This window comes from Lissotriton vulgaris, chromosome 11 (genome assembly GCF_964263255.1).
Source record: "Lissotriton vulgaris chromosome 11, aLisVul1.2, whole genome shotgun sequence".
In the NCBI taxonomy this organism is placed as follows: Eukaryota; Metazoa; Chordata; class Amphibia; order Caudata; family Salamandridae; genus Lissotriton; species Lissotriton vulgaris.
In genome coordinates this window covers 97093927-97120065 of record NC_141699.1, presented here as the reverse complement: position 1 = coordinate 97120065, position 26139 = coordinate 97093927, and the positions used below count along the sequence as shown (strand labels likewise).

The following is a 26139-nucleotide window of genomic DNA, read 5'->3' as shown; positions in this document are numbered from 1 at the left end:
AACTGATAAGCCGGTTTTGGTGCTTCCTGCTACTATGTAAAGTGCTCTCCTTCTCTAGTGGACCTGCTTGCATAACTTAAAACCACAAATACATATATATGTAATTAAGGTACTGAATATATCCCAACACAAAGTTCAGAAATGTCGAAGATTAATGAGTAAACACCTTTACCAAAGGAGCTTGTGCAAGTTTATGCAAAGCAAAAAAAAAAAGAAAAAAATCAAGTCTTACAGTTTGGCATTTGAGCTGCCAGTTTGAAGTGGGTTTTATTATACTGCTCTTCAGCTACACTTATAGCTGCATTACAGATCATACATTTGACATTTTTTATGTTCCTCCTTACAGTAAGGCATCTTAAGATACCTTTAATTTTTCCTTCTACACAAGGTTGGAAACTTATATTAGTGTTATTATATTCATTTGTAGAATTAATTTCTTCAAACCTTTACTGATTTATAAGATGTGTAAAATAAACAGTTCAATAAACACATTAGCAAGGTTATTTTCTTTAAAATATGTATTTCCCTTTACATATGGAGAAACTATACTAAACAGAAGAACAGTGCCATTGTTAAGACCACACAAAGCACCATGAAATATTTACATGACAATTTTTACCACAAATCCAATTTTCTGATATTCATTGTTGACAATTATGTAGTCTTAGGTCCTTGTTGTTGCCTTGATTTTTTCCAGTAAAGAAACCGTAGGAAAAGCCTAATGTTGCCCTGATGGGAGTGATGAGTAGCAAAGGTTAAGAAAAGTGCAAGTGAGAGGCTTAACAGAAAGCAGTCCACTGAAGATAAACACCATAATGCAGCTCTTCATGACAATCATTGAATTACCCAAGTCCACTGGACAAAGGTCTTCAGCCAAACCTAATAACCTCCACAGTAAGAAGAAAAAAAGACAAACACATAAAACAGTTTTAAAATAGAACACGTCACATTAATTGACCATGCCTTTTATTTGTTTCAAGTCCACTTACACACGCTTTTCTCACAAATCAAGTTTACGAAATTGTCCAGTGAAATACAATGAACAAAAACATGCACTGTCCTTTCCACTAAAGAATCATTTTATGACCAGCTCAGTTTTTGCAAAGGTAGACCAATTTATGACTAGTGCATGCCATCTAACCAGTGCTTGATTTTCTTTAACACAATGTACTATCTTATGGCATGCTTGTATCGCTCAAACAAAGCTTTAAGTATGTATAATTAGAGTGAAGAGTTGCTTCATACGGCGTAGTCCAAATTAGATTTTAAACTATGCAACTGGGATAACTTTACCTACAATACCCCTTTAACTTTTTTCCTCTTACAAACATACTTTCAGAATTTGAAAGGGGGGTGTGTGTGCAGAGGGGGCAGATTGATTTTTAGTTCCAGTTTTAAAAAAGCACCATCTGTGTGGGCTAAGCCCCAATTTATCACCACTGCACCTTTATTCTGTAGGCAAAATATTCTTTATTATACCATTTGTAAAGCAGGACAAATGGCAGGGGTACCATTTCCGGGTACATCATATATTCTGGTTGTGAAATAAACATTTTTAGGTAATACATTACAACTAAAATGAGGAACTGCAGATTATGGGGGTAGGGGAGAGATGAAAAGAATAGAGAGCAAGAGGCTGGAAAGAAAATGTAACTAAGATTGCAGATATTATTCATATACCTTGTGCTGTAAAAGAATAGGGACTTTGTAGGAGTATAATCATTGGAGTCTACCATGAGAGGCGTTTGGTGAGTTCATCCAGACCTTGCAGATGAAAACTATCTGCTTTCCTGCAGTCCTCATAATATAGTTCAGATGGAAAAAATCATGTTTGTTTCTTCAGCAGAAGTTGTTTCAGGGAGTTTTTGAAGGCTGTGAAATTGTCCAGAGTTCACTGGGAAACATATTCCCCACCTCTCAGCATTTTGTCCCCATATCTTGCTAGTCTCAATTTTGGAATGAACAGCTTGTGGTCCAAGTGAAAGATATCTGAAAAATTACCTGGATGATTTTGTATTGGTGACTTTCCAGGTGAGACAGGGGACTAACTCATTGCATTTGGTGTTCTATAGTTAGCTAGGACGGTTACAATTTGTAAGTGTGGTAGTTTTTCTGTAGGCCAACGATGAGCTATATTGCTTTGCCAACAGAGTGAGTCAGCATAAAGGTTATGAGCCAAAAAAAAAAGCAGGTATTCATTGCCAGTTGAGCACCTTAAATGAACACGATGTAAAACAACAAGTATGTTCAAGCATTTCACAGATCTTACTGAGTTCTGGACAAGTGGAAACTGGACATTCCACATGACCAAAGCAGTTATGTTGGGCAAAAGCTTCTATGCTTTGGTCAACCATTTTCCATTTTTCTTTTGTCCGCTGCAAGAGGTTCACCTTGTCCCATTAGAAGTGGGAATAATTCACCCACTCCTATTTCAACGCAATTGAATATCAGACAAACCCCACAGTAGAAAACAGCCACAATTCAAGGAGTCATATCACACCCAGCACAATTTTATTTGCATTCTCTCAAGTCTGCCAAGGGCAGGGCCACCCTGCCAAGCTTGCTACTTGTGAATCCAATCACTAGATAAATACCCCTTTTCTATCTTCTAAATTTCGAAAAGCAGAGAGCACAAACATACAAGAGATCGAAATAACCATAGTAGAAGAATATGACCAGTTCATCTGCAAATATGTAAAATATTGACGTTTTTGGATATATTCTAATTTGGGCAAGGACGTTTATAGTTTTTAGAGTTCTCTGCCATTCACATGGATCATAAAAATGCACAGTATAAATGTCAAAAAACCAAATGCTGATCTTGCTTTCAGTTCTAGTACTACTAACAGTCCGTGCACTCCCTCTATAAAGCAATGTGTTCAAGAACCAACAATGTGTTCAAGAACCAACAAACAAGTCATTTTCCCAGGAGTTTTTTCAATTGCAGCTACCCACTTTGCTCATCTTGAATGTAAACATTAGTAAGCAGTTCTCTTGTGCTTCAATTAGATGGAGATGCACTTTAAGAAACAAATACTATATCTTCAGAAATTAGGCATATTGTGTTAATGACTTTGTGTACCATGGTCCACAATCTATTGCACAGCTGATACTAACATTGGTATGCCAAAGTAAATAGTTACTACCATCAGCAACGTAATTGCACCCTTTAGGCTCCGAATGAGGAGGTTGGGCTTCAAAACTGAATGGGCACAATCCAGGCTTAGCAAAAACCTTTCTAAGAAAAAAATGTCCTAGAGTTACTATATCTTGATCGAAGAGTGAGATAACAAATCACATATGGTGCTGTAGACAGTTGAGAAGGCAGAAGTTGGACAGGTTTTCCTTGCACGTTCTGGTGGTCTTTGAAGGTCACAAAAAAGTTGCAACTGTTCCGTTCTTCCCAAGTTGCCAGGGTTCCAGTGGGTAGAATCGCAGTAGAATCCTTCACCAAAGAGAGAACAACTGATCAATATAAAAGGCACTACTGCAACTAGCGACTGCTTACTAAATATCCACATACAACTGCAGAATTTTAAGATTGGGGCCGGCTTGCACAAAGCAATCAGGCAAACGCAACAATATCTAAACTCAGGGAGGAACAAAGCAAAAGAAAACAGTAAATTACCTGTAACAATAGATTTCAAGTTTGTATGTTATAGGAGCCCAGGCTGTGAATTCCACCATATAGTAACTGGGCTCGGGATGTTCTATTTTAATTCTCCAAAGATATAAATGGTAAAGTAAAGTAACAGACTTTGCTTTGAGATCACTTAGGTGCATTTTGCCAAATCTGCTTGAGATCTGCCACCCAGTGATCTTGCAGATATGTGGAAGGGGCTGAGACTTAAAGGAAGATTTTTTTTTAAAGCATTTTCAACTTTACGTCCTATAGGAATTTTAGCTCTGGCATGTCTAAAACCTCAAAATGGATTTACACCAAACCCAGGAGCAAATTCAAATTCTATTTAAAGAAAAGAAAAGAAAAGACTCCATTTATGATTTAGGGTAAGTGTTCACTAGTTTTTGTGGCATTTGGCTTACAAAAGGGTGTCTTTAAAGGGATAAACATGTAGCTATCCTGCTATTTTAAAGATATGTTAAGATCTTTTTTATTATTTGGATAGAACGAAGTCTTAACGTAATTTAGCAGAAATATGGCATGTTTCGTTTTACTCTTGGTTGGTTAGGACTTGTGGAAATCAATCAAGGATGGGAAAAAGGTTCATGCATATATACCTTTGGTACAGCTACATTAAGCCAGGTCCAAACCCGTCAAAATTGGGAGGCTTAGTCAGCCCAGAGGACAAAAGACTGATGCACACAGAAGAGTCTGCTGGCACTTTTTGCAGAAGAACCACAAAAACATTGAACTGAATTGCTCATTTAACTTGTGAGAACCTTTTGAGCTACTGGCACGCGAGCCTCATCTCGCATGCTCCGCAATGAATGTAGTGGGACGGAAGTGGCAGTATTTTGACCACAGCAGGAGTCAGTACGAAGTCCAGGAAGACAGCGGAGTGTAGGGCCTCGCTCTTAAAGCGTAATTTATTAAATCAACCCTTTTTGATAAATCCATTTGATTTTGCAGTATCTAGTTCTGTCGCGAGATTAAAGGACTCTTGTTCCATAAGAAATTAGCACTGGGCTGGACATTGCACGACTGTGTCCGTTAGTTTACTGTTGAATTCTGAGATCTTGTCCCAGACACTACCTACCTGAGCAGCCTGTGACTGCTTGCCCTCACTACTATGAGAGTCAAGTGCAGAAAGGATTATATTTGGCACAGTTTGCTGAGCAATATAGAATGTATTCTAGGGCAGCCGTGACAAACTAACTCAACCACTATTGCGGTGGTTCAGCAGCCCCAGTAGCCCACCCAAAGGTCTAACAAGCCCTGTCCCTTCAGATACTATCTGTACAGACAGATTACTCCACTAGATGAGTGAGGTATTTTCAGTACCAAAAAACAACAACCTAAAAACTATCTAAGGGTGAGAGCTTTGTAAAGCAGGTTAAGGGGTGTTGTAGTATACATCTACAACACCCATTACATTCCTTAACAAAACTCTCACTGTTCAAAGTGTTGTCTTTTCATTAAAGCAGCAACATTCAGGCCCCAGCTGGGAGACAATACCAGCCCTGGCAAAGTTCAAACCAATCCAATACTGCAGCACCTGACAAAGTGTTGCAGGTCTTGCATTACAGACAAGTTGCGCCATGGGAACTGGTTAGTGGAGTCCACCAGCTGACTACACCATACTTATCGATTCAGCCATACTCTATGGTCATCTCACAAGAAAAAACAACATGTACCACACAGTGATAAAAAAATACCCAAGAAGAAAACTGTTATTTTTCTAAACAACTCATTAATTTACCTTTTAAGTAGATTAAACGTAGTTTGTGGTTCACAAGGAGGTAAGACTGGGGCACATCATTGATTATACTGCCCTGGCCCACATTAAGGACTGTAGATCACTTGAGAGAGCACTCCATATCCCCTGGCTTAGGTTTCTCAAGGGTATGTTGGAGAGTATGAGACACAAAGTATTATTTACCAGACCATTATGGCCAAGGGAGTTGCTGAATTTAAAAAATAAGTTTCTATGTAGGTGGCGGTTTGAAAGAGGAAAGTGAACTCCTTAAACCCACTATTAAACAATACATTTTATTGACCGCATGCTTTCACAGAGAACCATAGTGGACATTTGTAAATGATTCACATCCTCGTTTTTTATTGACAAGGTTCAGGTTGAACATAATTCATTTGTTTTTAGCTGTTTCAAAAGGGTTTTACAAGCTGGGGAATTTGAAACAGTGCCCCTGCGACAATTTTTCCTTAGCAAGACACCAGGAATTTTCATTGTACACTAGGGAACATATATATTATTCCCTAGTTTAGAAACCATCAGTTTGCACAAGTGAAACCAGCTTTCCTGTATTTACAAATGCTCTTCCCACTTGGTCTGTTTTGGTGTTGCAAGTTTCTTTTCTAGTGCCCTTAGACTTAGGAAAAAGCTATTTAATGACTAAGGGGCTTTTTTTTTTTTTTTCCCAAAAACCTTTATTGCACCATCAAGTTACACAGCGGAACGCCTACAACCCAGTGGGCTGGCCGCTATAGCAGTTTGTAGGTCACATAGCAACACTATAAAATCAGTAGTACATTCTTCAATATTGTAGTCAGTAATTTAGCTGCCATGATGAAAGGGTGCAGCACATGCATATGTATCTCAGAGAGTATTGGTTTTTGGTTTTTCTTTTCTTTTTTCCTCACCCCCCCACCCCCCGAACAACAACAAATCTAAGTAACTGTTAGGAATAGTAATGTGGCAGTGTGTATAATAATACTGATCTTTTGTAGCCACCCCACCGAAATACCCCTTTCTGGTTCCCCTCTCATTCTCGCCAACCGCCCCCGGCTGCCATGCTTGTGCTTGAGTAGACATCCTTCTCAATTGGTGATCCATGTAATCCCTCTACTGCCTAACCCGCATGCTAATGTGGCGAGACGCCACTTTCCCCGTCCCTGGTTCCCCTTTCTCACAAGACGCCCAGAATACTAGCCCTCTGTCTCTTCCTCGTCTGACTCATCTTGGTCGTCCTCTGGCAAGGGATCACAAATCTCCCCTCTGTATACATTGCATTTGGTCCAGATTTTATTCCACTTCCCCGGGCAGGCACGGTTAGAGTATACCGCCCTTCCCGTTATCATGACTTTATCCATATTTAGGCACCATAATGACTTGGTTGGCACTTCCGCCACTCCCCATCTTTGTGCAATATCTTGTTTCTCTATCATCAACCCCACTGTAACCCAGAGTTGCCCATGCCTAGAAATATCTGTAGGTTCCCACACGTTTAAAAGGCATCTTTTCGGTTCTGGCAACAGTGATATTTTTAGTGTTTGTGAGATCGTTCGCTGTATTTGCCTCCAATATTCCTGAATCCGGGGGCAGTCCCATATGGTGTGAAAAAACGTGCCTTCCTCCCCACACCCACGAAGGCAGTAAGGGTGTTGTGTCCGGTTAATACGGTGCAGCATTGTCCTTGTGTAGTATACCCTGTGTAGTATTTTCAATTGTACTAGTCGCAGCCGCGCTGAGATGCCCACTTCCTTAGGTGAAGCTAGTGCTTCATTCCACTCATGTTCGTCCATCTCACTGGTGTCCCCCTCCCATTTCGCCTTCAAGAATAGTGTTGAGTCTGGTAGGTTGTTGAGTAATTTGCGATATGTGAGAGATGTTGCGCGTTCGACCATGAAGTCAGTAAGGAGGCGGTCTTCCAGCGGGGAAGATCGGGCAGGTCTGTGTCCGTGGGCAAGGCCGCTAGCAATGCATGTTGGATCTGGATGTATCTGTAGAGCTCCCTTTCACTGAGTTCGTATAATTCTCTCAGTCTATGGAAGGGTATCGCCCCTCCCATTTCCCAAAGATCGCCCACCGTGGAAATTCCAATTGTGTCCCAGTGTGAGAATCCCTTGCTGTTCCTCATGTTGCCAAGGACTCGAGAGTCCCACAGCGGGGTTAGCTTGGTGATCCGCCCCTTCCAACCCAGAGCAGCCGTCGCTGTATGCCAGAGTGCTACCGTTAGTCTGGTGGGTCCCACTAATGCGCAAGTTTTGCGTAGGTCATATAATGGGGCCAGTAAGCTGTTAGTGCCCAGTTGCGCCCTGTCGGACTGGAATGCCGGCTCGGTTTGTAGAGTATGGATCCATTGGTTGATGGGTTTAAGGTGTGCCGCCCAGTAGTACAATTTTAGATTAGGTAAAGCAATACCACCGTCAAACCACCCTCTATGCAATTTGTATTGTGCGATACGAGCGGGGAGGTTCCCTCATAGGAGGTTGGATACCAATGCTGCAACCTTTTGGAAAAACCTAGGGGCTACCGGGTAGGGTGTATTTTCAAGGACATATAAGAATCTTGGCAGGGCCATCATTTTATAAAGTGCAGCTCGCCCCAAAAGCGTCAGCGGGAATCCCGACCAAAATTGAACGTCATGTTTGAGCCTTTCTAAGTGGGGTTTCAGATTTTTGTCCATGAACTCCGCAGGGTCAGTGGTGACCTGAATGCCTAGGTACTTAAATGTTGTACCAGCTATCCTCAAAGGACATTCCGCGTCAAGGACCGGGGCCTGCCCCTTCAGGACATACAATTCTGATTTGCTCCAGTTTAGTGTGTATCCGGATATCCTTCCATGAGTATCACAGAGGTGTAATAGAGCAGGGATTCCGCTGTCAGGATTGGTTAGATATATCAGCATGTCGTCTGCACACAGGGACAGCCGGTCCTCCCAACCCTCCTTCCAGCATATACCCTTAAGTTGGGGTGAAGTTCTAATAAGAGTGGCAAGGGGTTCCAGCGAGATTGCGAACAATAACGGTGACAGGGGACAGCCTTGTCTTGTGCCCCTGCCCAGAGGGAACTCCCGTGATATATGCCCATTGGCCACCACCCAAGCTACCGGGTCGGTGCACAGCAATCTTACCCATGCAATAAAGCGGGGCCCGAATCCTAAGCGCGACAACGTCTCAAACAAGTATGCCCACTCCACAAGATCAAAGGCCATCTTAGCATCAAGTGCCAAGATCACTGCTTGAGTCGCCACTGAGTCTGCCCGTGCCAGTACTCCATGCAATCTGCGTAAATTTAGCGTTGTGTTGCGGTGGGGCATAAATCCGGATTGGTCCGGATGTATAAGAGACGGTAGATGGGGCAAAATTCTCGTTGCTAGGAGTTTGGCAAGAATTTTGGCTTCTGCATTAAGCAGCGATATGGGGCGGTAGGAGGAGCACTCTTCAGATGGTTTGCCTGGCTTGGAGATGGCCACTATTGTCGCCGCTCTCTGATCCGGTGGAAGCGTACCCTTCCCCAGACATTCCTTAAACATCTCTAGCAGATGTTTACTGAGGGTCTCAGGCATCGCCTGATACCATTCCACAGGTATTCCGTTGGGTCCCGCTGCCTTACCCGGATTTAAAGCACGGATCGCCAGTTGTATTTCTTCCGCGGTAATGTCTGCTTCCAACTCTTTTGATATGTCCGAGGTCAACGTACTGACCTCGATTGGAGCTAATACTTCTCTGGCCATCTCGGGCGTTACGGTGTGTTCAGGGGTGTATACCCGTTCGAAGTGGTCTGCGAGCAGTTCTACAATGTGTCCCGAGTTAGTGTGCACCCCCCCGCGTTCATCTTTCAATCTTTGGATCCCCCTTGAATTCCCTTCTCTTTTATCGAGCCACGCCAGCATTCTCCCCGCCTTGTCGCCCACCTCATAGATCCTATTTTGAGTATCGGCTAGGCTTTCTTTGACATGCATGCGCAGGTGATCGTTGTACAGCTGCTGTTGTAATGTAAGTGCGTGTAAGGTGGATGGAGTGGGATGCTGTTCATGAGTTTTAGTCAATTCCCGCAAAGTTAATTCCAGGTCAGCTAGTTCCTGAGATCGTTCTCTTTTGTAGCCCGTGATGGAGTTTATGGCTTGACCTCTTAGAACCGTCTTATATGCCTCCCATAGTACCTCGGCGGAGCGCACCGAGTGGACATTCTCAGTGTAGTATTGGGTCGTTGTCTTTTTAAGAGCCTTTTGAACCTGGGGGATCTTGAGGCAGGCAGCATGTATGGGGTATATGCGTTTACGTGTTTGTCTCTGTGAGGAAAGTGTGAGAGTAAGTGGGGAGTGATCCGAGATCCCTCGAGGGTGAATCGCCATTGCATCTATATAATGGAGACCATCTCCCAGGGTCAGGAAGTGGTCGATTCTAGACAGACTACCATGTACTGCGGAATGGAAAGTGTATTGCTTCACCGCGGGGTGAAGGTGCCTCCAAATATCAACCATTCCCATGGCTGTCAGGAACTGCTGGAGGCGGGGGACCTCTCTCGTGGAGACTGGTGTTGGAAACCTGTCAAGTTGTGTATTCAGAACTGGGTTGAAGTCCCCCCCCAAGGATAACCTCCCCCTCTGGGAGAGACAGAATAAAATCACCCAGTTTAGGGAGGTGCACCGAGTGTAGCGCCGGTGGGAGGTATACCGAAACTAGGTTAATAAGTCTCCCTTCCCACTGCCCCTGCAGTGCTGCGAAGCAGCCTTTATCATCAGTCTTGGTTTGTAGGGGGATAAACAGTGTGTTTTTTTGCATCAGGATTCCGGTCCCCCTGGAGCCGGATGTGAAATCAGAGTGGACCATCATCCTGTATCCTCTTCTATCCATGGCCTTGGTAGCCCCCCCTGTTAAGTGGGTTTCCTGCAGTAGCGCTATGGTGGGTTTTTGTCTCTTAAGCGCGGTTAGCACTAGCCCCGTTTCACCTTGTCTCCCAGCCCTCTCACGTTCCAAGTCATTAGACGTAGGGAGGGGCATTGTATCTCGGTGTCTACATTCCCTCTTTCAGGCGTTGGGATGTCAGCCATTCGGTACTATGGGTTCCATGGGATATCGGTGGGTAAATGTGTCATACGTGGTGGGTATATTGTCGTGTAAGAAGATGCTGAGTGTCCTCGTGGAGGCTGTAGTCCCCCTCTCTGTCTTCCCACCTGGGATTAACTCAGGTGGAGGCCTAGTCTTTGTCTGTGACCTAGCATACAAATTCCTAACTGTAAAAAAAACAACCCTTCCCCCTTCCCCGCCTCCCTGCATCCCTGCCTAACGGACTTTCAACTGCCCGCCCCCATAACTAAGCAGAGTGCTTAACCCATCCCACAACCAGAGTACTTGCGTGTAGGGGGGGGGAAGAGCGTCTCCCCGAGCAGGCGGCATCCCTGCGTGCTTCAGGGGTAGCCATGCCAGAGTCCTTGTGCAGCAGTTGAAATAAGTCAATGGTCAGCGATTGTCACGAATACAGATCCCGGGGTAGGGGTTATTCTTCTCCACCGCCCCTGCAAATCCACGGGAGGGAGAGCTCTCCGCTCCCCCCCCCCCCCTCGACCAGACGTTTGTGAGCCATTCCTGCTGTCTCCTCTGCGTTCGTGATCCGGTCTGTGAGTTCTGCGCTGCTGGCCAACAGTGTGCCATCCCTCCAGCCAGTCCCGGGCAGTTTCCGGGGAGTCGAAAAACCACACCTTTTTGTCCGCTACTACTCTCAGCCGAGCCGGCAATATCATCGAGTATGGCAGTTCCTTCTCCCTCAACGTTTTTTTCACTTCCAGGAACGTCCTCCTCTTCCTGGATACCTCAGCCGTATAGTCTGGGAAGAAAGCAATTCTCGAGTTTTGAATTTGAATGGCCGGCGCCACTCTTGCGGCCTGTAGAATGGCGTTGCGGTCCCTGAAGTTGAACAGTCTTGCCAGTATTGGCCGAGGTGGGCCTCCTGTCTTCGGTTTCCCCCCCGGAATTCGGTGGGCCCTTTCTACTGAAAAGAAGTTCGAGAGTCCCTTAGGCTGGAGTCGGTTTTTGATCAGGTCCTCCACATAGAGATCCATTGCCCCCGTGTCTTCCGATTCCGGCACACCTAAAATTCGGACATTGTTGCGCCGGGAGCGACCTTCTTGGTCATCCAGTTTGTCCCTGAGTAGTTTGTTGTCAGTTTGCAGTCGCTCCATCGCCGTTTGTAGTTCGGACACATCCTCGACCAGTGATTTAGTGACTTCTTCGACCTGCTTGACCCTCTCGTTCATTTTCTGGAGGTACGCCCGTATCAAGGTGACTTCAGTGGCCGTAGCTCCCACCGTCGCTTGCACCTGGGCCAATGCCGCCAGGACATCTTCAAGTGTGGCCTTTTTAGCCCCCTCGGTCTCCATCGCTTTCCCCGCGTTCTTGCGTTGCTCTTTGGGCGGCGTCTGTCTTTCGTACGCAAATTTGTCCAGCTTGGCCTGGGTAGTGCTGTGCTTGGGGCCCCTGTTTGCCATGGTGCAGTGTGTTACCTGCATTGAGCCCGTTGATAAGTCCGGCGGTGTGCTGTGGGTCGCAGCTAGCGCTGGGTCATGCCTCAGCGTTTTGCCGAGCCTTAGCGCCCCTTCAGTGTGCGTGCTGCCAGGGCCCCATCCGCTCCCATCATTGTCTTTCCAGTGGAGTGCCTTATGAGCGCTCGTTCATGCCACAGAATGGGGTCCGCAAAGAACCGCTGTCCCCCGCTTGCACTCCCGGGAGGTTGTAGTGATTGCTGCTCTGTGTGAATGGCCGCTGCTGGGACTCGGGGCGATACTCGCGTGTGGTGTGTAAAATGGCGGCGTCACGTCTGTAGTCCGCGGTGCTTTCCGCGCCCCCGGCCAGATCCTGCGGGTTTGTAGAGTACCGCTGGGTGTCGCGGGGCTCCGCTCGTGTATTCGGGCCGCCGGAAGTTCCGCTGACTTTCTGGGCAACGCGTCCGAGGGGCCGGCACTTCCTGCCACTCACCGCCGCCCCGAGGCCACTTCCGGCCGGCTATAGTCTTGCCGCGACTCCGCTGCTTTCAAGCTGCCGATAGGCCCCTCTCCTCTCCGGTCTCTGCCCAGCGTTTCGAGGCACGTTCAGGCCATCACCGACCCCAAAGTTGCTGCGCTGGTTGCCGCACGGACTCCGGTTCCGGTCCTCCCCTTAAAGCTCGTGAAAACAAGGATAATTATGACGGATTGCCGCGGGAAGCCGCCTAGTCTCGGGAGCCTCTCTAAGCTGCGGCCGCCATCGTTGGCTGCTAGCCACGCCCCCCCCCCGGGCTTTTTAAATAATGAGCTGTTTACCGTCTTAATGAATGTACTGCGATATGTTTTTATGGATGATTGTATTCGTATTTATATATTTGTATTTTTGTATAAACATACTTGGTTTTAATGGCTGTTGACTGTGTGGTTTTTTATTACCGAATGAATTATTATTGACTGACTTTTTAATTAGGTTTCTACTTTTTGCATTGAGAGACATGCTTGTCACAAAGGGGCATATGTAGGTAATTCACATTTCTCCAATATTAAGGGTGTCTTTCATAGATTCACATGCTTGAATATTCCCCGTCGTTGAAGTGGGAGTCCCACGGTACATAAAATAGCAATAAATGCTAAAATATACATATATGTGAGAACATAACATAAGAAAAACTAGAAGTAATACATAACTGAACCTCTAAAACAATTCCTCCATAGGAATGCATGGTAGGGAACGAAAACACTTGTATTATATCATTGTAATTATGTTAGTCCAACCTACAGCCAATCAGGCGCCAGCACCCTCTAGAACCTTCTCCTCAGAAACTCAGGCCCTCAGATTTTCTGCTGCACGTCGTGTGAAGGGAGTCTCTCTGAGCTCTGCTCAGTTTTTATTTTCCTCTACTGCTTCTTGTTTCCTGAACTTTCATCATGTCAAGTAAGAAGTCTTTATTCCGACCTTGCTCTTCTTGTGGGAAATTGCATCTTTTTAAAGAGGACCCCCACAAGAAATGTATTTATTGTCTCTACCCCGAGCATGAAGTTGGCAGCTGCAAGTTTTGTAGAACCTTTTCTAACAAGACTCTAAAGGACAGAGAGTGTTGTCTCCTCCTTTGGCTCCAACGTCTTAAAGACAAGTATTCTGCTCTGTCTGATGCTGAGAGTTTTCAATTTAGACCCTCATCTTCAGCCTCTAAGCGTGGTAGTGTGCAGGATATACCTTCTCCTTTTCTAAAAAAGAAGAAACTGGCCCTACCTTTGGCCTCTGTGGTGTCCCCACCAGCTCCTACTACTGCTGCGCCCACGAGACCTGGCTCTCGGGCATCTTCTGCTGCCTCACAGCGTGTTTCTATACCTAAACATGCTTAGTCGTCGACGGGAGCGTCTACGAGCGTTCCGACGACGAGATCTGCAGTCTATACATCGTCGATGACGACACTGACGACGACGTCAGCTTTTAGCTTGTCGACGACGAGCTCAGTCGACAGCCTCTACATCGACGAGAGTTTCTTTGGCTTTTCAGACTGTCTCGTCGACGATTCCTATCACCTCGTCGACGAAGAAACCAGCATCGTCGACGAAATCCATCAAAAAGTCTTCGTCGTCGACGAAGACACCGTCGACGATGACACAGTCGACTAAACCATCGCCGACTAAACCATCGTCAACGAGGGTTCCGTCTACAGGGGTGACTACTGTGTCGACGACTTCGTCGGCGGCTTTGACTACTAAGAAAGTTCTGTCGACTACAGCACCGTCGACGACGGCTTCGTCGACGAGCCTACCGTTGATGCTGGATTCATCAAAGTCATTTTCGACGACGTCCAGTTCAGCACCGTCAACGATAACGTCGACGACACCGTCGACGGTGGCACCATCTTCTTTTTCCTTGTTGCCCCTTGTGCCTCTATCTACTTCAGTTTCTGCATCCGTTGGCACTGATTTGTCACACCATCGCCTTCCACTGCCATGCCACCAGTTGTCTGCTCCAGATCTGCAGCCTTTTTCACCTATGTTTGCCACTACCTCTGAGCCTGACTCTGACTCTGGTAATGATTTGGATGACACTTTCGGGGCAGCTCACAGTCAGTCTGATCTCATCATCAAATGTCAAGATTCCGGCAGTGATGACGAAGGCGGCGACCAGGAGTCTCACGCTGAAGACCAGTTCGTCCAAGTTCCAATGGCTACTTTGCCGTTGTCTTTGATTTCAAATCTCCAGCATATGCTGGACGACTACAACCGGCGTTTTCCGCCAACGCCTCAAGGCACCCCTAGACCATTACCTGCTGCAACTGCGACAGCTCCGCCAACTGCTCCGCCACCTTTGCCGTTGACACCTTCTCCTCAGGTTCAAACGTCGGTCAAGATTCACACTACTGTGTATCCTCAGGATGCAGGTGATGATGAGGCAATTCCAGAACGGGAGGACGGAGAGGTCCACGATGACACAGATAATGATGATGCCTCAAACGACATGGCAGAGTGGGACAACTACCAAATGCAGACGCCCTCTCCTCAACCAGGAGAATCTGGAGATTCCCCTCCAGTCGATATTGCCAGTTTTCATCTTTTGATGGATCGAGTGGCTCAGTGCTTTAAAATCGCCAAGGACACAAAGAGAGGAGGACTGTTTTCTCTACGACTTCAAGAATCAGCCTTTCAAACAAGTCCACACGGTTCCAATAATAGATTTCATATGGAAGGAGGGAGTTAAGCTCATGCAGGCTCCGAACTCATTACCTGCCCAAGTACAGCGCCTTGAAAAGAAATATAAGGCCCCAACTGGTTCACCAGCATGCCTGGTCTCTCACCCTAAGCCAGATTCGGTTGTAACTCAAGTGGCACAGCACCCGGCCCGTAATCCAGCGTCTCCAATCACCGCGCCTCCAAATAGAGAGGGTCGGCGCATAGACGCCATTGGACGGAAATTCTCAACCATGGCTTCCCCTACAGTATGGGCGGTGAATGCCTTAGCCATCTTGGGCCGCTACGACCGGCAGATGTGGTCGGACATATCTGCCCTGGTCAACCTCATCCCGGACGCTTCCAAGGCTGACGCTCTGCAACACATCCAGGACGGACAAAGAGCATCTGAAGAGATGATTGACTGCGCAGTCGATATTGCGGGCACTGGTTTCCGCCAGCTTGCTAGTGCGGCTGCCTTACGACGCCAGGGTTGGTTGAAGTCCACCTCTTTCCGGCAGGAAGTTCAGTCCAAGATCCTGGATATGCCTTATGATGGTGAATCACTATTTGGTTCCCACATCGACGACGCTTTGGAGTCCATTAAAAAGGACACTGATACGGCGAAATCACTGGGCACTTTACAATTTCGGAAACAGTCCTTTCGAGGGGCATGCGGACGCAGCACTTCCTCAACTTTGAGGAGGACAATCTCAATATCGCTCCTACAATCAGAGCAACCAACGTTACTCTTTCCATCAACAAAAATCCAATGAACAGCAGTCCTCAAAGCCTTATAGGAGAAAATCATCCTATCGAGGATCCACCCCCAAACGCCAATGACTTTTGTCATCCCCAAAGTGTTGGAGGTCGAATCTCTCTGTTTTATTCTCAGTGGTCCTCCATCACCACAGACCGCTGGGTTTTGGACATTGTGATGAGAGGTCATACCTTAGAGTTTGTCAAGATTCCTCCTGATACCCCACCGTCTGGCCCGCCTCCTCCCCATCTCGAGGAGCTTTACCATCAAGTCTGTCTTCTTGTTCAGAAAGGTGCAGTCAAAGTGGTTCCAGTATCTCAGAGAGGAGAGGGTTTTTACTCTTGATTCTTCCTCATACTCAAAAAGACGGGAGATTGGCGTCCAATTCTGGATTTGAGAGCTCTCCACAGATACCTAAAGAGTCAATCTTTCCGCATGCTGACACTACTGGAGATCCTGCGTCTTCTGGCCAGCGGGGATTTTATGACCGCCATAGACCTTCAAGATGCATATTTTCATGTCCCAATTCTCCAACAGCATTGCATGTACCTGCGCTTCAAGGTGGGGCAGACACATTATCAGTTCAAGGTGTTGCCTTTCGGACCCAGCTCCGCCCCTTGTGTGTTCACGAAGATGTTGGCTCCTGTGGTGGCTCACCTACGCCCCTGAGGCGGCCAAATTTTTCCATACTTGGACGATTGCCTCTTCAAGTCTCAATCACGTCATCGACTGAGCCAAGACACTCGTCTTTGTCAGGAGGTGTTTCAATCCCTCTGCTTGGCCATCAATGTCGACAAGTCACAGTTTGCACCAGCTCAAACAAGGACTTTCTTGGGAGCGATCTTGGACACTATGCTTTCAAAGGCGTTCGTTTGCCACGAACGACAACAGAAAATCCTCCGTCTAGTGTCTCTCATTCGATCAAAGCAGTCCGTTTCTGTCCGGACGTTAAAGTCATTTCTGGGGATGGCATCATCTTGTATTGCACGGATCCCACATTGCAGACTGCGGACCCGTCCCATTCAAGAGGAGCTGGATGTACAGTGGCGTCAGGTCTCCGGATCTTTCAATGACCAAGTGGCTGTTACAGCTTGCATGAGAAAGGGCCTGTGCTGGTGGGCACAGTCGACCAACCTGGCGACTGGAACATTCTTCCTCGTCAACGTGCCAGATCGCACGCTCACAACGGACGCCTCTCTGGACGGCTGGGGTGCTCATCTTCACGGTCTTTCCATCAAGGGCAAATGGTCCCCACCCCAACGCTCTTGGCATATCAACAGGCTAGAGCTGATGGCGATCTTTCTGGGACTCAAGTCGTTCCTTCCTGTAATTCAAGGGGAGTCAGTGCTTATTCAAACGGACAATACCACCAGCATGCACTGCGTGAACAAGCAGGGAGGGACCAAGTCTCAACGCTTGTCTCGACTGGCTCAGTCGATTTGGGATTGGGCTCTACGTCATCAGATCACCTTGACGGCAGTGCACCTGCCGGGCGTTTCAAACATCCTGGCAGACTACCTCAGCAGGTCCACATCGTCGACACACGAATGGGAGCTGCATCAGCTGACTCTGGATCTTGTGTCTTTGCGACACCAGAGAATTGGAAATGCCCGTCTTACGCAAGTTGGCATCCCCACCCCGGATCGTGCAGGAATGCCCTTTTGATCGACTGGTGCGATCTATTCGCTTACGCCTTTCCGCCGATCCAGGTAGTACCACGGGTGCTGTGGAAGATGCGGAGGCAGCCTTGCCACATTCTATTGATCGCCCCTCGATGGCCCAGACAGGCGTGGTTCTCGGAGTTGCTCCTTCTGTCCCAGTGCAAGCCCATTCCTCTTCGTCCTCGTCCAGACCTCCTAACGATGGACAAGGGCCAGGTTTGCCATCCGGATCCATCCACTCTACAATTGTCGGCATGGAACCTAAGCACCTTGAGTTCGCCAACTTAAATATCTCGCAAAACTGCAGAGAGATCCTTGCTCATACTAGGGCTCCGTCTGCCATCAAAACTTACAAACTCAAGTGGAAAAGGTTTTGTCATTGGTGCATATAGCAAATATCCATCCAATCCGCTCTGCTCCGGAGCAGCTTCTTCCGTTCTTTTTGGGTCTCGCTCAATCGGGACTCTCGCATGCTACCTTACGAGTTTTCCTAGCTGCAATATCTCGCTTCCGGCAGGAAGGCTCCTCCTCCCTCTGCTCGTCCAGAATTGTCCACCAGTTTTTCAAAGGACTTTTCCGGAAGTTCCCGCCTATTCGTCGCCCTCCTCCACCCTGGCATCTTAATGTTGTTCTGTGGCAACTTATGAACTCACCTTTTGAGCCGATCCATAGGGCGGACATTAAGTTACTCAACAATTGTTACTTACCTGTAAACAGGTGGTTCTCCAGTATTGGTGTCTTTCATAGATTCACATGCGACCCACCCTCCTCCCCTCAGAGGCTCTTTTCTCCTCATGCACTCTGGGTCACTTTGGTGCTCGAAAATCTGAGGGCCTGAGCTTCTGAGGAGAAGGTTCTAGAGGGTGCTGGCGCCTGATTGGCTGTAGTTTGGACTAACATAATGACAATGATATGTTACAAGTGTTTTCTTTCTCTACCATGCATTCCTATGGAGGAATTGTTTTAGAGGTTCAGTTATGTATTACTTCTAGTTTTTCTTATGTTATGTTCTCACATATATGTATATTTTAGCATTTATTGCTATTTTATATACCGTGGGACTCCCACTTCGACGACGGGGAATATTCAAGCATGTGAATCTATGAAAGACACCAATACAGGTAAGTAACAATTGTTCTTTGCGATTCTCAAATAGCGATTTTTAAGGATTCGCTATTTGAGAATCGCAAAATGGAATTTATGTAATAAATCGCAATTTTATTACGATCTCTAAAATTCCTTAACTGCGATTAGCAAATTGCGAATCGCAATCAAGGAATGAGTGTCCCATTGATTCCTATGGGCCAAGAGGCCCATAGGAATGAATGGGGATACATTCTGAAATTGCGATTTTCTATGAGAAAATCGCAATTTGAGAATCGCAATTCCAAGAGTGCCAGGGTGTCCAAAGGACACCTGTTGCACCCCTGGAATGTGCATGTAAGTACATGTGGCGCACATACATGCCCTAAGGGCATGTCTGTGCGCCACATGGCACTTTGAATTTTTAAGATAAATGCATTTTAACAGGAAATCGCAAAATACCATCTACTTGGAGTAGGTGGTATTTTGCGATTCCTTAAGCCTAAATCGCAATTTGTAAGGCACCCCTACATAGCATTTACGGAATCGCACAATTGCGATTCCTTAAATGCTTGGGCAAAATAAGGAATCACAATTTTTGCGATTCCTTATTTTGCTATGTGGCCCATACATACCAAAACACCTTTTGCGATTCGCAAACGGCTTCCTACATATGCCCCAAAGTGACTTAAGTTTTCATAGTAATTTCCAACTGCATTTCCCACAATTGTTTGTCATCTCGAGAAAACAGTTGTGGGCAAAAACAGTTGGTGCCATTGGTGAGCCAGATGTATGACTGGCACTTTAAAAAATTTGAAGTGAAAGATGTCATCAGTATGGTGTAGTCTAAACTGCTTTGGCTGTTGCCATTAGCATACAAAACCAACACACCTAGGTGCACTGACAGCCAAGTTAATACGCAGCTCACTGGCCCCCTGCCCTATATATAGTAATGGCATCTCATACCGGTCAGTGGGGAGCCCGAGCTCCTGGGTGAGGAACTGGAAGAAGCGGGCACTGTGCTCCTTGTTCTGCTCTGCTGTCCCCACCACAGCGATGGAAGTAATGGCCAGCTGTACGCATGGTGCAGATGAACCGCCAATCAGCATTGTCAGATCACTCTTCACGGTCACGTTCACTTTCTGGAAAAGAAGCACAAATCCTACGATCAGAAAGAGGATATGGGGAGTCTTCCCAGTTGACGGACCCCTCGATTAAAGACTGAGAAGCTTAGCGAGGGCCTGGTGGGCAAGTCTAAGACCGAACAGTGGTGGTGTGTGATCTGGTACGCGGTGAGGAACTTTCAATGCTGGTACTGCGTCTCAGCTCAGATCGGAAGTAAAGGCATGTAGGGACAGTTTCTGGTCTGGTGGTGTGGAGACCTGATTCAGTCTTTCTCTGGACTCAGCCCTGCAGGTTTGGGTGGGTACGGTCTTTCTCGCTCAGAAGGTGAAGGCATTGGGATGCTTTGTCCAGCTGTGCAGAGGCCTTGTGCTGTGCATTACTAGGCCCTTGCTCGGTGGGCATCTAAACCCAGCTCTGACAGCAATAGTATGGGGTAGAGAGAACTTGGTGGTAGTGGGTAGCAGGGGGTGTCTTTCTCTAGGCCTAGCTTTGGGAATGTGATGAACTGGTACTGTGTGAGAGATCAGCTACTAAGGTGTTGAGAGATAAGGCATCCAGCTTCCCACGCCATATTCCCATGTCACTACAGCAGACTCAAAGTGGTAGGGGCCAGTTTGTCACCTGCAGGCATGGGCATGTGTCCTGCTTCATATGCCCCTGGAGCTAGCTGCGAACTGGAAACATCTGGCTCCCACTGCGCTGCGCACAACTGTGTGTGATGCTGGTCTGTGGTTTGATTCTATGACAACCAGTGCTTAAATTGTGCCGGCGGTTGGAAGATGCTCATTCTTGAGGACCAGGACTTGTTTTTAATCAGACATTGACCCTAAAGCAAGAGAGAGAAACCAGAGGAGGAAGTGAAAGATAGGTAAACCGTGACAGTGGGAAGGTTAGGATAAAGAAGAACCCGCAATATTGAGATAGAGAAACAGGAGTGTAGAGTGCTGAACGAAGAGGCACGAGTTGGGATGAAGACTATGTAGCTGGTGGTGTCGCTCTCTAGGCTCAACTATTTGGGGTGCGGAGCTGATGTTGAAGTAAAACATAAAAAAAATATTTATTTTAGTTAATTAAAACTTTAAAAGGATACAAAGCACATAAAACAAGGAACAAATAGTACAAAAGAAGATAAACACAGATGAATCATCCTTAAATGTACGTTTATGATTCCTAAAGATCAGAGGTAAGCACTTCATTAAAGTCTGGTAATCAGTAACAACGTGACCTTGGAAAGTTAACCCTTAAGTAAGACGTATGTATATCTAGTCTGTTTAGGGTGAATTGCCTGTTGTTGTCCCTAGTCTCTGATCTTATGTGTGAGGAGCTAGTACTTTGCTTTTCTATGCTCCGCTCTAAGGCTGTTAAATGCTGATGCTCCCTCCAAGGTTCAGCTTTGTGGTTGCAAGGAGCTGGTGCAATCTCTTTAACACCTTGGGTGCTAATGGGTTTTCCCCCTCCTGCGCTGACCTTTGATGTTTCCCATTATACATGACGAGTTATCCTTGTCATCAGCACAGCTCAACCAGTGCATCATGACGAGTTACCCTTGTCATTAGCATTGAAGAGGTTAAAGGCTCAGCTCTGTGGAGGTTGTGCGCAGCTGGTGCTGTGTGTCTGTTAACTTGCCCCTCAAGACATGCTGTGTGGCTATGAGGGAGCTGGTACAATGTGTGACTATTGCTGTTGTGGGCTATGAGTTTGTGTGTCTATCGGAAGGCTCAACTTTGTGGGGGTGTAGTGAGCTGGTTCTTTGTGCGTGGCCTTATATATATTTGTCGGAAGGCTCAGCTCTCTGGGGGTGTAGACAGCTGGTTCTGTGTTTATGGATGTCTTGTTCTGTGTGCGTGGCCAAAGGCTGAGATCTCAGTTTTGAGGTGTTTGGGTGTCAGAGTGGCAACTGTGCCAGATCCTCTACGCTGAGATGTGGGGAGGAGGTTAGCGCCTTTCAGTTCCACTAGGAGGAGCTAGTACTCTGTGTGAGCCTCTTTCTAATCCCAGCAGTGTTTGCTGAACTGGGGCCTGTATCACCCACAAGACGTTGCAAAAGCATTGTTGTTGAAGCTTCCTACCTTTACAAAGGAAGGACTTCTAGCCTACTTTCTCAGGTAGTGCGACTAGAATATGGAACTTCCTTACTCTTGGAACTGTACCGCCACCTCATTGTCGATCTTCAAAGCGGAGCTGGAAAGCCCTTTTCTACAAAAACATTTTGGCCAGTTGTCCCCTTAGCCAAGATAATGTACCCTCCCCAAAACGGAGTCCAACTGCGCTACTTCAGTCTTACCTTATCATTCTGCTACAATCCTCACCTCCTAGGTCCCCTTATAATAAACTGAATATAATGCATGCTTTTGTAATGACCGACACAAGCAAATAGCCCTATGTTTTGACATCCCACTGTGCCGTTTGTAACCAGAAACTGTTTGTAATGTTGTATCGCTTGTAATGACACCTGTTTTATTGCAACGCACTTTAACAGTTTTGGCTAATGTTCGCGCTATATAAAAATACAGAGATAAATATTTGTAGGCTGTGCTTCGCGGCCGTGCGGTTCCAGTAGACTTATCTGGTGCTCCTGCGGTCTCGTCCAGTTCTGGGGTGGGGTTCATGCAGGACATTGTTTTACATGGAAATTTAGAAGTGCGGGTACTCACTAGAATATCTGTCTGCTCCTTAGAAGTGCTGGTACTCCTATTAAATGTGTAGCACCAGTGTGCGCTGTGTAGTGCCTTTTCTCTCCCTCTCAAATCAAAGAAGAGCAGGTACTGGGTACCAGCCCATTTAAAACACTCCGGTATGCGGGGAGCCAGTGCTGTGTGTGGGGAGCCAGTGCCGTCTCTTCTAACTCTAGGGTGTGTGGGGAGCCAGTGCTGACTCTTCTAACTCTAGGGTGTGCGGGGAGCCAGTGATGTGTGTGGGGAGCAAGTGCCGTCTTTTCTACCTCTAGGGTGTGTGGGGAGCCAGTGCCGTCTCTTCCAACTCGAGTGTGTGGGGAGCCAGTGCTGTCTCTTCCAACTCTAAAGTGTGCGGGAGTGCTTTCTCTTCCAATTCTAGCCAGTGCAGTCTCTTCCAACTCTTGGGTGTATGGGGAGCCAGTGCCATCACTTCAGCTCTAGGGTATGCGGGGAGCCAGTGCTGTCTCTCCAAACTCTAAGGTGTGCGGGAGTGCTGTCTCTTCCAACTCTAGCCACTCAGTGCAGTCTCTTCCAACTCTAGGGTGTGTGGGGAGCCAATGCTAACTCTTCTAACTCTAGGGTGTGTGGGGAGCCAGTGATGTCTCTTCCAACTCTAGGGTGTGTGGGGAGCCAGTGCTGTGCGTGGGGATCCAGTGCCGTCTCTTCTAACTCTAGGGTATGTGGGGAGCCAATGCTAACTCTTCTAACTCTAGGGTGTGTGGGGAGCCAGTGATGTCTCTTCCAACTCTAAAGTGTGCGGGAGTGCTTTCTCTTCCAATTCTAGCCAGTGCAGTCTCTTCCAACTCTTGGGTGTATGGGGAGCCAGTGCCATCACTTCAGCTCTAGGGTATGCGGGGAGCCAGTGCTGTCTCTCCAAACTCTAAGGTGTGCGGGAGTGCTGTCTCTTCCAACTCTAGCCAGTGCAGTCTCTTCCAACTCTAGGGTGTGTGGGGAGCCAATGCTAACTCTTCTAACTCTAGGGTGTGTGGGGAGCCAGTGATGTCTCTTCCAACTCTAGGGTGTGTGGGGAGCCAGTGCTGTGCGTGGGGATCCAGTGCCGTCTCTTCTAACTCTAGGGTGTGTGGGGAGCCAATGCTAACTCTTCTAACTCTAGGGTGTGTGGGGAGCCAGTGATGTCTCTTCCAACTCTAGGGTGTGCAGGGAGCCAGTGCTGTGCGCGGGGATCCAGTGCTGTCTCTTCTAAATCTAGGGTGTGTGTGGAAAGCCAGTGCAGTCTCTTCCAACTCTAGGATGTGTGGGGAAAGCCAGTGCAGTCTCTTGCAACTCTAGGGTGTGCAGGGAGCCAGTGATGTCTCTTCCAACTCTAAGGTGTGTGTGGAAAGCCAGTGCAGTCTCTTCTAACTCTAGGGTGTGTGGGAAGCTAATGGTCTGTGCGACTGATTCTAAGGCTCAGCTCTGGGAAGGAAGCTTGTGCTATGTGGCGGTGTCCCTCAGAACTCGAGCTGTAAGTAGAACGGGTGTTATCAGCCAATTGGTCTGTGTGCCTCTTTCTTAGGCTCTGCTCTAGGAAGGGAGCTTGTGCTATGTGGCGGTGTCCCTCAGCACTCGGGTTGCTATCATCCAACTAGTCTGTGGGTCTCTTTCTTGGGCTCAGCTCTTGGCAGGGGACTGAGAAGCTTGTGCTCTGGCATGCTAGGGTGGTCTCCCTCAGCTCTCGGGTTACGAGAGGGGGCTGGTGCCGTGTCAGCTACCGGGTCATATGTGAGGGGTCTTCTGGGCTTCTGACGTGTCAGGAGCACTGCACCCGACCCCGGCCTCACCGCCTCAGGCTTGTCCAGGATCTTGGCAGCCGCCGAGCTCAGCTTGTTTGCGAGGTCTTCGGGCAGCTTCGAGGCCGGGAGGTTGGTGTCTAGCTCCAGGAATGGCATCTCTGCGTCGCCGTGTGTCCTCGGATGTAGGAGCGAAGCCGGCGGGAACTGAGGCGAGATAACTGCAGAGAGTACCTTTGCACAATACACACTCCGCCTCACTGGGAAGTGAGGGTCAAACGAGGCTCGCCATTGGATGGCCGGAAACCGCCTCTCGGTGCTCTTAAAGGGGCCGTACACTGACCTTGGAGTTTGCTCTGAATTTCCTGAAGTTGTGCATGAAAGGGAGGAAGTTAGTGGTTTCGACATCACGAGAGAAACTGTTAGTGTGATCACCGATCACATTTCAACCACTGGCGCAAGATTTGTGAAGTGAAAATAAAACCTGTCAATTTCCAAGCCTAAGGAAGTGTTTGTATACTTCAAAAATACAACGATATCGCTATTGTCGCGTGGTGTGCCCACTTGTGTGACAGTGTGCGTGAAGAGGAGTCTAGCACAAGTACACACAATTAGTTGGTGAAGAATAAGAAATGCCAGCATTGACTGAACAGTCAATGCGCTCCTATGTTCTCATTCGTTATAACCTCATCAATTCAATATCATTGATGACGTCTCGTGAATGATGCATAAAAGGGCTGTGCCGTGGAGCATGAGTTCAGCTTTCCATTCAAGCAACTTTGAGGTTTGTGCTCATGTCTTGTTTTCTTTCACCAGTGCACTGCAGGGCGCTATTTAAGTCCATCAATTTCAGCAACGAGGCGACGGTCAGTTGGTACAGAGCAAAGCATAAAGATTGTCATAGGTTCCCTGACAAGCGAATGAAGCCCCAGGAGGATTTTTAATCCCAAATGAATTCTGCAAAGAACATCATCCCTGATTGTTCCTAAACTAGACACTATATAATGATGCCGGTTGGCATGGAAGCTCAGATAAAATGACAATTAATAGCACATCTTTTTAAAAGAGCACCTATGGAATATTGGTTTTAACAGCCTAGCATATTTTATTTTCAGCTTGCCCAGGAGAAGTAAAAAATGATTAGGTGTTTATAAAAGCGCAAATACGTTGCAGAACGCTAAATCGTGATGACGCATTTCCTATGACCTGAAGAGTGCAGCTGAGTATCCCTATTTTAATCATAAAGAAGGAGGTTCTTAATGCATTTTGTATTGCCCACCTTTATGCTTTTTATATTGATTAATAGTAATTGTAGTTAGGCAAGCATATGGCCAGATTCACAAACTGCTCTTTCCAGTACATAGACAAGATACCTCAGGGTATTCACGCGCTTTATAAGTTGCATTAACATTAACATTAAAGTAGTGCTACAGTGATACTACATTACTTTATTTACTTTATTTCAAATGAATGAATGAATGAATAGCGTTTTATAATGCGCTACTTAGCCCAATGGGCGTCAAGGCGGAAATCCAGTTCCCAAACCTACACACGGCGATCTCTACCACCACCTCTCACATATTTTCTGTGGGGAAATCTCTGCAGATGTAAGTTAGGTACTTAGGGCCAGATGTACGACCATTAAGTTTAGCGACTCGCAATTTGCGACTCGCTAAACTTAATGTACAACAGTGTCTCTGACACTGTTTGCGATTTCTAATGGGGACGCAAATTGCATGGCTCATGAATATTAATGAGGCTGTCTCGATTTGCGACCCCATTTGGAATGGCTAGCCCTCCCTGGGATGGTGGCCTGCCGGGGTCAGCAGACCACCATGTCTGGGACTGCTTTTAAATAAAGCAGTTTTAAAGAAAAGATGAAGCCTGTTTTCCTTAAAGGAAAACGGGATGCATTTATGAAAGAAAAATGAAACTTTTCAGTTTAATAAAAAAAAAATAATAATCTTTTTATTGATTTACAAAACGACAACAAAGACATCAGGTGACTGCAACTGTTTTCACATGTGTCATTTACGCATTGCCATACTTCAAAATGGTACACACAGGATAGCAATAAG

General features: G+C 46.8%; 2 protein-coding genes across 6 annotated transcripts in view; one reads left to right on the top strand and one right to left on the bottom strand.

Moving 5' to 3' along the window:
• Positions 1–26139, top strand: part of LOC147679034 (uncharacterized) — a 463018-nt gene that overhangs the window by 56388 nt on the left and 380491 nt on the right. The gene's annotated exons all lie outside the window — the stretch shown is intronic.
• On the bottom strand, positions 229–24352 carry DDT (D-dopachrome tautomerase). Its single transcript, XM_086942766.1, has 3 exons — positions 24113–24352; positions 19498–19673; positions 229–3445 (listed from the first exon to the last, which is right to left on the bottom strand). Exons 1-3 carry the CDS (start codon positions 24218–24220, stop codon positions 3373–3375), a joined length of 357 nt encoding a protein of 118 aa, XP_086798892.1. The 5' UTR covers positions 24221–24352; the 3' UTR covers positions 229–3372.

Excerpts from the sequence above, each read along its gene's own strand:
- DDT (XM_086942766.1), bottom strand. The coding sequence starts at position 24,220 with ATGCCATTCCTGGAGCTAGACACCAACCTCCCGGCCTCGAAGCTGCCC. Across the intron at positions 19,674-24,112 it reads TCCTGGACAAGCCTGAGGCG|AAAGTGAACGTGACCGTGAA; the intron begins GTGAGGCCGGGG and ends CTTCTTTTCCAG. Across the intron at positions 3,446-19,497 it reads CTCGGGCTCCCCACTGACCG|GATTCTACTGCGATTCTACC; the intron begins GTATGAGATGCC and ends TCTTTGGTGAAG.